Source organism: Nerophis ophidion, linkage group LG07 (genome assembly GCF_033978795.1).
Source record: "Nerophis ophidion isolate RoL-2023_Sa linkage group LG07, RoL_Noph_v1.0, whole genome shotgun sequence".
Taxonomy (NCBI): Eukaryota; Metazoa; Chordata; class Actinopteri; order Syngnathiformes; family Syngnathidae; genus Nerophis; species Nerophis ophidion.
Window position 1 is genome coordinate 28,271,126 of NC_084617.1, and position 12,094 is coordinate 28,283,219.

At 42.0% G+C, this 12,094-nt stretch overlaps 1 protein-coding gene across 3 annotated transcripts in view; it reads left to right on the plus strand.

Annotated features, from left to right (window-relative positions):
- The window catches only part of grin2aa (glutamate receptor, ionotropic, N-methyl D-aspartate 2A, a), a 472,867-nt gene that overhangs the window by 307,508 nt on the left and 153,265 nt on the right, over nucleotides 1-12,094 (plus strand). For all 3 annotated transcript variants that reach the window (XM_061905858.1, XM_061905859.1, XM_061905856.1), the window contains one exon: nucleotides 1,680-1,794. In XM_061905858.1, coding sequence (XP_061761842.1) covers nucleotides 1,680-1,794 — 115 coding nt within the window. The remainder of the gene's footprint in view (nucleotides 1-1,679; nucleotides 1,795-12,094) is intronic.

Below are 12,094 nucleotides of genomic sequence, written 5' to 3' on the forward strand. Positions count from 1 at the left end.
TAGTCAAAAACAGTTAGAAAAATGTGGACAGTGAAAACTTTCCAAGAAGAGGTGAAAATAGGGCTTTGGGAAAACCGTGAATTGTGGGAATTCCTGGAATTCTTTTAACTTGGAAAATGGTAGTTTGGTGGTCCAAGGTGAGTGGAGTGTGTTGATGTAGTAACAGTTCAAATTGGCGTGGCGCAGTGGGAGAGTGGCCGTGCGCAACCCGAGGGTCCCTGGTTCAAATCCCATCTAGTACCAACCTCGTCACGTCCGTTGTGTCCTGAGCAAGACACTTCACCCTTGCTCCTGATGGGTGCTGGTTGGCGCCTTGCATGGCAGCTCCCTCCATCAGTGTGTGAATGTGTGTGTGAATGGGTAAATGTGGAAGTAGTGTCAAAGCGCTTTGAGGACCTTGAAGGTAGAAAAGCGCTATACAAGTACAACCCATTTATTTATCATTTAAATGTGGGGTAAGCAGTAGTTTGTGTGTTTCTTGTTCATTATAAATGGGGAGAAAATGACCAGAAAACCGTGACTTTTGTTTTGCTATCGAAATATGTGAAGAGTAGTGTGGGTGGATGGCTGAATGGTCGGCATCGGGTAAAAAATTATGCAACTTTTTGAGAATTTTGGGCATTGTAGAGCTATGATTGTGTCCATTCATTTAAATGTGAATTTCCTGGAAATTTTGGGGAAAACAATATTGTTTTAAAACATAGGCAATACAACAAATGTCCTAGATAATATGAATTGGTTAATGCTGGAATTTTTGGAATCGGTTGAAAAATGTTGACATAGTAATAGTTTGAATTGAGAACGGGTATTTCAGAATTCCCGGAATTTTGGGAGTACCGGGAATCTGTATGAAAACAAAAACGGTAGTTTTGTTGTCCCAATTGAGAGGAATGTTTTGAAGGTGAGAAGTCCATCCATCCATCCATTTTCTACCGCTTATTCCCTTTTGCGGTCGTGGGGAGGGGGGGGGGGGGGGGGTCACTGGTGCCTATCTCAGCTACAATCGGGCAGAGGGCGGTGTACACCCTGGACAAGTGGCCACCTCATCGCAGGGCCAACACAGATAGACAGACAACATTCACACTCACATTCACGCACTAGGGCCAAGTCAAAAACGGTTAAAAACTGTGGACTGTGAAGAGTAAAAAGGAAGAGGTGAAAATAGGGCTTTGGAAAAAAAACGGGAATACCTGGAATATTTTGAATTTAGAAAATGGTAGTTTGATTGTCCGAGGTGAGTGGAGTGTGTGGAAGTTGGAACGGTAAAAACAGGTGAGAAATGTGGGAGTTGTGCAAGTTCATAAAATGGCCCATGCGTTTTCAATGGCAAAAACAACCTGGAAAAACACAAATTTGGGGTAATCTGGGATATCTTTTTACTTTATTTTTTTGAGGAGCTCACGATTCCGGATCGAGTCCAACATTTTGTTATGTTGATTGGGCATTATTTATAATATCCACAAAGTTTAATGAGCAGGATGTTTGTTGACAGTTTTTTTCTGCACCATGACTAGAGAAGGTTGTTTGGATTGGGCCATATAAGTTCATACTGTGCTGATTTCTTGCAAGTATAATTCATGGTTGAGATACATTCATTGGCCAAAAGATGGCGACAAAATGACAACTGTCAGACCCCGGACTAGTTGTATATGATGCGATCACACCTTTGTGTCCTTCAGGTACATGATGAACGTGACGTGGGAAGGCCGAGACTTGTCCTTCACGGAAGACGGGTACCAAGAACGTCCAAAGCTGGTGGTCATTGTTCTCAACAAGGAGCGAGAGTGGGAGAAGGTATGACTCGTTTGCCTCCGACCGGATTGCCAGCATTGATATCGTAGTCCTCGTTGTATCAGTTTGAAGCCTTCTGAATGTTTCTAATTCCTATGCATTCCTTCTGGCGACATGTTTCACGTGTCCATGTTCTCCTCATCATGACTGTGTTTCTTGTATGAGCAGATACCATCTGCAGCTATCGCCACCTTCAGAAAGCGCGAGGAAAAAAGGCCTCGGCAGCGTGTTTGATTGACAAGTAATCTCAGGGGATCTTTTGCAGGAGAAGCGAAACGCAGCGAAACGTCGGCAACCTCGCCGTTAGCGCTTAGCGACGCTTAAGCGATCGATGTGCTCGTTTGCCGTCAGGATGTCTTGAACTCGTTAAGGTGAGAGGTGCGGCGACGTGGAGGTCTTCAACGGGGAGTCTGTGCTCCCTCGGGGGTCTGCACACGTCGTGACATTTATGGTTGATGACACATTTTTATATTCCTCTACAAATGTTCTTAAGATTGCCACCCTAGGAAGAACTAACTGTCTTACTGTATTCATGCTCGCAGTTAGGCTAGCTAGCCATTAGCACTCTAGGAGCGACCTAGCTATTGGTGGCCCCAACTGCCAGCTGACGATTAGCCCGCGAGTTGACAGCTGGCAATTAGCATTCTGGTTGCCAGCTAGCGATTGGCTCCCTAGTTGCCAGCTAGCAATTAGCACAAGAGCAGCCAGCTGCCAATTTGCATGCTGGTTACAAATGAGCAATTAGTACACTAGTCGTCAGCTCACAATTGGTATGCTATCTGCCAGCTAGCATTTAGCACACTAGTTGACAGTTAGAAATTAGAATACTAGATACCAACTAGCAATTATCACACTAATTGCCAATTACCAATTAGCACACTAGTTTCCAGCTAGCAATTAGCACACCCTTTGTTAGTCAGTAGTGAACACAATAGCCGCCAGCTGGCAATTTGCACGCTAGTTACCAGTTAGAAATTAGCGTACTAGTTGTCAGCTAGCATTTAGCAGACTATTTGGCGGATAGCAATCAACACACAAATTGTAAGTCAGTAATTAGCACAATAGCTGCCAGCTGGTAATATACAACCTAGTTACCAGTTAGCAATTAGCACACTAGTTGTTAGTCAGTAATTAGCACAATAGCTGCCAGCTGGCAATTTGCAAGCTAATTACCTGCTAGCAGTCAGCACACTAATTGCCAGCTAGCAATTAGCACACTAGTTGACGGTTAGATATCAGCACACTAGTTACCAGTTAGCAATTAGCACACTAATTTCCAGCTGGCAATTAGCACACTCATTGTTAATCAGTAGTTAACACAATAGCCGCCAGCTGGCAATTTGCACGCTAGTTACCAGTTAGAAATTAGCGTACTAGTTGGCAGCTAGCATTTAGCAGACTATTTGGCTGATAGCATTAAACACACAATAGTTGTCAGGTAGTGATTAGTATGTAATATGCTGGCTAGCAATAAGCACACTAGTTGTTAGTCAGTATATAGCACAATAGCTTTCAGCTGGCAATTTACAAGCTAATTACCAGCTAGCCATCAGCACACTAATTGCCAGTTAGCAGTTAGCACATTAGTTGTCAGTGAGATATTCGCACACTAGTTACCAGTTAGCAATTAGCACGCTAATTTCCAGGTAGCGATTAGCACTCTCGTTGTTAGTCAGTAGTTAACACAAAAGCTGCCAGCTGGCAATTTGCTCGCTAGTTACCAGTTAGAAATTAGCGTACTAGTTGTCAGCTGGCATTTAGCAGACTATTTGGCGGATAGCGATCAGCACACTAGTTGTAAGTCAGTAATAATCACAATAGCTACCAGCTGGCTATATGCACGCTAGTTACCAGTTAGAAATTATCCCACTCATTGTCAGCTCACAATTAGTATGCTATCTGCCAGCTGGCGATTAGCACAGTAATTGTTAGTTTGAAATGATCACACTAATAGCTGGCTAGAAATTAGCACACTAGTTGCCTGTTAGCTATTAGCAAAACAGTTTTCAGCTAGTGATTTGTAAGTAACAGGTTGACTAACAATTAGCACACTAGTTGTTGGACAGTAATTAGCACAATAGCTTCCAGCTGGCAATTTGCAAGCTAATTACCAGCTAGCCATCAGCACACTAATAGCCAGCCAGCAGTTAGCACACTAGTTGACAGTTAGATATCAGCACACTAGTTACCAGTTAGCAATTAGAACAGTAATTTCCAGCTAGCAATTAACACACTCAGTGTTAATCAGTAGTTACCACAATAGCCGCCAGCTGGCAATTTGCACGCTAGTTACCAGTTAAAAATGAGCGCACTAGTTGTCAGCTAGCTACCATTCAGCAGACTATTTGGCAGAAAGCGATGAGCACACTAGTTTTAAGTCAGTAATTAGCAAAATAGCTGCCAGCTGCCAATATGCACGCTATTTATCAGTTAGAAACTATCATATTGTTGTCAGCTCACAATTAGTATGCTATCTGCCAGCTGGCGATTAGCACACTAACTGCTGGTTTGAAATGATCACACTAATAGCCGACCAGCAATTAGCACACTAGTTGCTTGTGAACTATTAGCAAAACAGTTGTAAGCTAGTGATTAGTATGCAATATACTGGGTAGCAATTAGCACACTAGTTGTTAGTCAGTAATTAGCACAATAGCTGCCAGCTGGCAATTTGCAAGCTAATTACCTGCTAGGAGTCAGCACACTAATTGCCAGCTAGCAGTTAGCACACTAGTTGACAGTTAGATATCAGCACACTAGTTACCAGTTAGCAATTAGCACACTAATTTCCAGCTAGCAATTAGCAAACTCGTTGTTAATCAGTAGTTAACACAATAGCCGCCAGCTGGCAATTTGCACGCTTGTTACCAGTTAAGAATTAGCGTACTAGTTGTCAGCTAGCATTTAGCAGACTATTTGGCAGATAGCGATCAGCACACTAGTTTTAAGTCAGTAATTAGCACAATAGCTGCCAGCTGGCTATATGCACGATAGTCACCAGTTAGCAATTAGCCCACTCATTGTCAGCTCACAATTAGTATGCTATCTGCCAGCTCGCGATGAGCACACTAATTGCTAGTTTGAAATTATCACACTAATAGCAGGCTAGCAATTAGCACACTAGTTGCCTGTTAGCAATTAGCAAAACAGTTGTCAGCTAGTGATTAGTGTGTGATATGCTGGCTAGCAATTATCACACTGGTTGTTTGACAGTAATTAGCACAATAGCTGCTAGCTGGCAATTTGCAAGCTAACTACCAGTTAGCACTAGTTGGCAGCTTTTAATTAGCACACTAGTAGCCAGCTAGCGATTATTAAGCTCTCTGCTTGCAGCTTGCAATCAGCACCCTAATTGCCAGCTAGCAGTTAGCACACAAACTGTAAGTCAGTAATTAGCACAATAGCTGGCAATAGGCACACTGATGGCCACCTAGTGATTAGTATGCTATTTGCCAGCTATCAATTTGTGCACTGGTTTCCAGCTACCAATTAGCACACTAGTTGCCACATAGCGTTCATTGTGTCAGAGGCTAGCTAATATTATCGTGGTAGATGCCTGGTAGCGATTGGCGCACTAATTGCCATTGGACAACTAGCACGCTATTTGCCAATTAGTGACTAACACACTTGTTGTTTGGTAGCGGTTAGCAAACTAGTTGCTAGCTAATGATTTGTGCGCTAGTTGCAAGCCAGCGATTGGCACACTATTTGCCATTTAGCGAGTAAAACACTAATTGCCAGCTAGCTATTAGTAGCACTATCCTGTAGTATTGTGTTGTTTCAGTATTGCGTAACAACAAGGTAGGTTGCACTCTATATAATACATCACATTTAGGTTGTAAGTCATGGACATGAAATAAGTCCCATCATGCATCTTGTTACTTCCTGTACGTCTCACTGCTTCCTCCATGCCTTTAATGTTTCATATGAAGTACTTCACACTTCGAGGAAGAAAGAAAACTCTTGAGACAAAAAGTTGCCTGAGGAAGATGAGGAAAACCACAAATCAATAATCAATGGCCGTGTCTTCTTGAACTTGTAACTTCCTTCCTTTGAAACATGTTCCTCTTCTTCTCCTCTTTTCCCCTTGCGTTTTTTCACTTGTCCCTTTTGTCCATCCTATCTTTGTGCTTTCAGTCTTCTTCTCGAATCACCTTTTATTTACTGCCATTCCTTTTTTTTTCTTCTTTCTCCACATTCCGTCCTTTTCGTGGATTTTTCTTCAATGTTTTGTGTTCTGTAAACCCAAGCGGAGACACTGAAAAGGTGTGGTATTGTCTGTGCTACGGCGCCATCTTTTTGGACGAGTTCGCCCACTGCAGGTGTTGCGGGTTAAAAATGCACTTCCTGTTTTTTAACCGAAAGTCAAACCGTCCGTAGTGTTTTTACTCACACGGATTCTTCATTCATCACTCCAAGCGACGTCTGTAAGTTTTACAATATAATTAAAACAATTCTTACTTACTAAAGCGTCCCATGTGTGACGTCTGTAGGAGAGTTTTCACGCATATTTGTACGTGCTATCGTAGCTAACGTCATTAGCATTAGCAAATATGCTAACAATTTTACAAGTTTCTGTGTTAGCATTATTATTTTTATATTTTTTCAGTTTGACAAAATCACCAAAACCTCATTGTGAATTTTATAATTTTATTTAGCATATTGGAGTGCTGGCTTGCGCAGCTAGTGGGTCCATGACGAAGACTTCTGTTTTGTTTGATCAGCCGTTTTACTGCCGTGTTACAGACATCATTTAGAAACAATTAAGGTATGTAAATAAACATTTACAAAATATTTCTGTGTAAATAACTCATTGATTAACATGTATATCTGTGGTTTATAATCCGATGTGGTTTTTATAGAAAAATATTATTTTCTTCTGAAATGTAGTGCCATACAGTATTATTAATAATTATAATGAAACAAAGGCGCTTTCTGGTTAAGTGAAGTGAATTATATTTATATAGCGCTTTTTTCCTCAAGTGACTCAAAGCGCTTTACATAGTGAAACCCAATATCTAAGTTATAATTAAACCATTGTGGGTGGCACTGGGAGCAGGTGGGTAAAGTGTCTTGCCCAAGGACACAACGGCATTGACTAGGAAGGCGGAAGCGGGGATCGAACTTGCAACCCTCAAGTTGCTGGCACGGCCGCTCTACCAACCGAGCTATACCTAAAATGTTCTCTTTTTTTTCTTTTATTTTGTTTAAAAAAAAACAAAAAACTAGATGAGGCAATTCCTTAAAGAATTGCGTGTGAATGCTCCAATGCTGTGTCAAGACGTGGACTTTGGTGAGGTTTGTTTTCCCGTGGTGCAAATCGACTGGACTGGACATGGCGTGAAGGTAATGACATATTTTATTATTAATTTAAAAAAAGGAACAAACGAAAGGCGCTCTCAGCAGAAACTTGGCTCTGAAAACAAAAACTCGCACAATGGCAGAACTATGGACAACAAAAACGAAAACACTTACTGTGACGTGAAAAGCATGAATTTATGGCAAGAAGTGAGCAAGCAGGTATCAAGGGTGTGTAGAGGGTGATAGAGGGTGATGTCACCAGGCTGACTGCCTGGCGACTACAGGTTTAAATAATGCTGTGGTGATTAACAGGTGCATGAGTCCAAATGAACCAGGTGCGTGACATAACAGGTGAAAAATAATTGGTAGTTATGGTGACAAAACAAACAAGAGTGCCCAATGAGTCCAAAACCAAACAGAACGTGACCACAAAACATGACAAGCTGACATTGAATTGAAATCCTTAATTTTTTTAAATTTATAATTGTTGAAGTAAAGCACACGATTCCTAAACTGGTTGAATTTTTTGAAATTAGAACAAGTTTGAATCAGATGAAAAACTTTGAAGAATGTCCCATTGATCCATCCATTATTTTTTTACCGCTTGTCCCTTTTGGGTTCGCGGGGGGTGCTGGAGCCCATCTCAGCTGCATTCGGGCGGAAGGTGGGGTACACCCAGGACAAGTCGCCACCTCATCGCAGGGCCAACACAGATAGACGGACAACAGTCACATTCACATTCACACACTAGGGCCAATTTAGTGTTGCCAATCAACCTATCCCCAGGTGCATGTTTTTGGAAGTGGGAGGAAGCCGGAGTACCCGGAGGGAACCCACGCAGTCTCGGAGAGAACATGCAAACTCCACACAGAAAGATCCCGAGCACCTAGGAATACTCAGGACCTTCGTATTGTCCCATTGATTTCGATGGGAATTTCACCTTAAATTGGGAATTCTGGGAAAAGCGTAAAGTTTTTGGAAAATGGTGAAAAAAACAAACTTTAATGTTCTGAATGACTTTAAATAGTTGGTGTTGGAATTTTTGAGAAATATTGAAGTAGCAACATTTTTAATTGACAAATGGTATTCATGGAATTTCGGGTAAAGTAGGAATTTTTACAGCTCAAATTTTTTTTTTTTGTCCTGATTAAGAGGAATGTTTTGATGGTGGAACGGTTGAAGTGGGTTGAAAAATGTAGGAGTAGTCGCCAGAAAAAGGGTCAAAAAGGGTTTGAAAAAAACGAGAATTCTGGGACTTGCTGGAATTATATTTTAACTTGCAAAAATTATAGTTTGAATGTCTAGGATGACTGGAATTTGTTGAAGGTGAAATCTCCCGTCCAAAGGCAAAACCCGGCAACTCAATTTGGGTCAAAACTGAGCTAATAATAATTTTGGAGTTCTTAGGTGATATGCTTTACATTAGTGTATGCGATATTGTAATTTGTTCGGTAAGTAAGCTGTTACGCGCATGGCAGAACCTAGCAACTACCACATAACCGCGTAGATACAATAGAAAAACCTAGTATCTCAAAGGACCAATCGGAGCTTCGTTGTCAGTCGCCTTATTGTCTTTAATGAGACATTTGCACGAATGGGGGCCGACGGTCAACCTGATTATGTGATATTATGGCACGAGGGGATATTTGGAAGATTGGCCCAGGACGTTGCAAGCACCTTCATTAAATGCATTGTTCTTGATTCTTCCCCTTGCATACTCTTTTGGGCAGATAACTGTGGAGGTCAAAATAAAAACTGGACGCTGTACACGGCTCTTGCCCAATGTGCAAACACAGAATGGGGCCCACCCGAGATTGTGATAAAATATCTGGAGAAAGGGCACACGTTCATGAGAGCAGATTCAATCCATGGCTCAATCGGCAAGAAAATGAAAGCTCAAGAAAACATCCATACGTTTGATGACTTTGTAGATCTTTGTAAGACAGCATAAATATGGATTGGTTTTCCTTTGTTTTCTCAAAATCAGCTAGAAGTGAGTTACTAGGTTTTGCCTTTGGACGGGAGCAATGGTTGAAAAATGTGGAAATGGTTGAAGTTTGACAAATGCCAATTAATTTTGAATGGGAAAAAATGTCCCGGCAAACCTGGTATTCTGGGAAATCTGGGAATTTGGGGAATTTGTCAAGGGAAAGCCCGTGATTCCCGAATAGGCTGAACAGTTTGAAGTTGGAACGGTTTGAGTTGGGTGAAAAATGTGGAAGGTAGAGCGCGCCAAAATCTGAAGAAGAAGAAGAAGAGGAAGTTGACAAAGATTAATAAATTGATTAATGTTGGTCTACAAAAGCATCAGTGTGAATATTTGAAGCATTCACAAAATAATTTAAACGAAGATTTAATCGATAGTTGAAACTAATACATTGATTTAGAATCGGGATGAATAAGATTCAGATGTTAGTCTTCATCTGTAATTGCAGGTGTGCTCCTTTAACTGCTATTTTCTCCACTCATCCGTCCTTTTTAGTTCTCCGGTTTGCCGGCCTGTGCACTTTCACACTGGCCTTAACAGGAGGAGAACAATAATTGGGTGCTGCCTCTCGCCGGTCTCGTCCTGGTGCTTCCTTCACACACTGCGCACCAGGACTCGAAGATAGAATTGAGCCGTGATCCACGGATAGAAATCCATAAAGAGCACACAAAATGATGATTCCGCGCTGAAAATATGGCAGGTTTCCCTCAGGGGCCACAGGTGGAGTGGGCAGAGCAATGAGCGAGTGATGGAGGCAGAAAAGGAGAGCAAACGTGTTTGAGGAACAGGAAGTGAAAGATGAGACGTCATCTTCCCCAAAATATATGATAGGTGATTAGATTAGCGATTTATTCTATACAAAAGTGTATAGCAATACCAAAGAGATCGAGTCCGAAAGTTAACACACCTGCACAAATGACCACAATAGCTGCCAGCTGGCAATCGGAACGCTAGTTACCAGTTAGCAATTACCACACTCGTTGTCAGCTCACAGCAAGCATGCTATTTGCCAGCTAGCAGTTATCACACTAGTTGACAGCTGGCAATTAGCACACTAATTCTTAGTTAGTAGTTAGCACAATATCTGCCTGTTGACAATTTGCACGCTAGTTACCAGCTTGCAAATAGCGCACTAGTTGGCAGCTAGTATTTGCACACTAGGTGCCAGTTAGTGATTAGCACACTCATTGCCAGCTAGCAATTAGCACACTAGTTGCCAGTTATCAATTGCCTAACCAGTTGTCAGATTGTGATTAGTATGGACTAGTTGCCAGCTAGCGATGAGCACACTAGTTTTAGTCAGTAGCTAGCACAATAGCCGCCAGCAGGCAATTTGCACCCTAGTTGCCATTTCGCATTTAGCACACTCGTTGTCAGCTCACGATTAGCACACTCGTTGCCAGCTAGCGATTATCGCGTTCATTGCCAGTTATTAATTAGCTAACCTGTTGTCTGATAGTTATTAGTATGGACTAGTTGCCAGCTAGCGATGAGCACACTAGTTTTTAGTCGGTAGTTAGCACAATAGCTGCCAGCTGGCAATTTGCTCCCTAGTTGCCAGTTCGCAATTAGTGCACTAGTTGGCAGCTAACATTTAGCACAGTCATTGCCAGCTAGCGATTAGCACACTCGTTGCCAGCTAGCAATTAGCGCATTTGTTGCCAGTTATCAATGAGCTAACCAGTCGTCAAATAGTGATTAGTATGGACTAGTTTTCCAGCTAGCGATTAGCGCATTCGTTGCCAGTTATCAAGTAGCTAACCAGTTGTCAGATAGTGCTTAGTATGGACTAGTTGCTAGCTAGCGATGAGCACACTAGTTTTTAGTCGGTAGTTAGCACAATAGCTGCCAGCTGGCAATTTGCTCCCTAGTTGCCAGTTCGCAATTAGCGCACTAGTTGGCAGCTAGCATTTAGCACACCCGTTGTCAGCTAGCAATTAGCACACTCATTACCAGCTAGCGATTAGCGTATTCATTGCCAGTTATCAATTAGCTAACCAGTTGTCGGATAGTGATTATTGTGGACTAGTTACCAGCTAGCGATTAACGCATTCGTTGCCAGTTATCAATTAGCTAACCAGTTGTCAGATAGTGCTTAGTATGGACTAGTTGCCAGCTAGCTATGAGCACACTAGTTTCAGTTAGTATTTAGCACAATAGCCACCAGCTGGCAATTTGCACCCTAGTTGCCAGTTCGCAATTAGCGCACTAGTTGGCAGCTAACATTTAACACACTCATTGTCAGCTAACGATTAGCACACTCGTTACCAGTTAGCGATTAGCACATTCGTTGCCAGTTATCAATTAGCTAACCAGTTGTCAGATAGTGTTTAGTATAGACTAGTTGCCAGCTAGCGATGAGCACATTAGTTTTATTCAGTAGTTACTACAATAGCCGCCAGCTGGGGATTTGCACCCTAGTTGCCAGTTTGCAATTAGCACACACGTTGGATAGTCTTAAAAAATAAAAAAATTGCAACCAAATTAACCGTTTTTTACCCCCCAAAAAAACTATTTTTTACAGTTGTTAGTTAATGCAACACAAACCATTCAACCACATATATGAATACCTTCATAATAACACAGTAACAGCAATGAAAACAATTGCTATATTGGAGACAGTGTCTTTATTGCCGCTTCAAAAAATGGCAAACACGCATGCAAAAATCACCCACACGCATTTATAATCCAACCCTTTATTAACCAACAAAATCTTCCTGGGTTGAAATCTTTCTCCCTGCTCCGATTTGTTTTCACACTTTGCACACAAGAACGCACAAACCAGCGTGCACACACGAGCAGAGCGAGTGCAGGAGAGGGAGAGCTCGACATAATTTTGTCTGACAGAAGTGACAGATACTGTTTTATGACTGAACGCTTTTCTCCACGCTATTAGGGACTCATTCTCCCATCGTGCAAATTGCCACCGCGTTTAATCTCCCACCGAGAGGCGCGTACAGAAGGTGCACGGTGAAAAGTGCCGTGACCTCATCTTTTCCGTATTCTTGCGTCCTT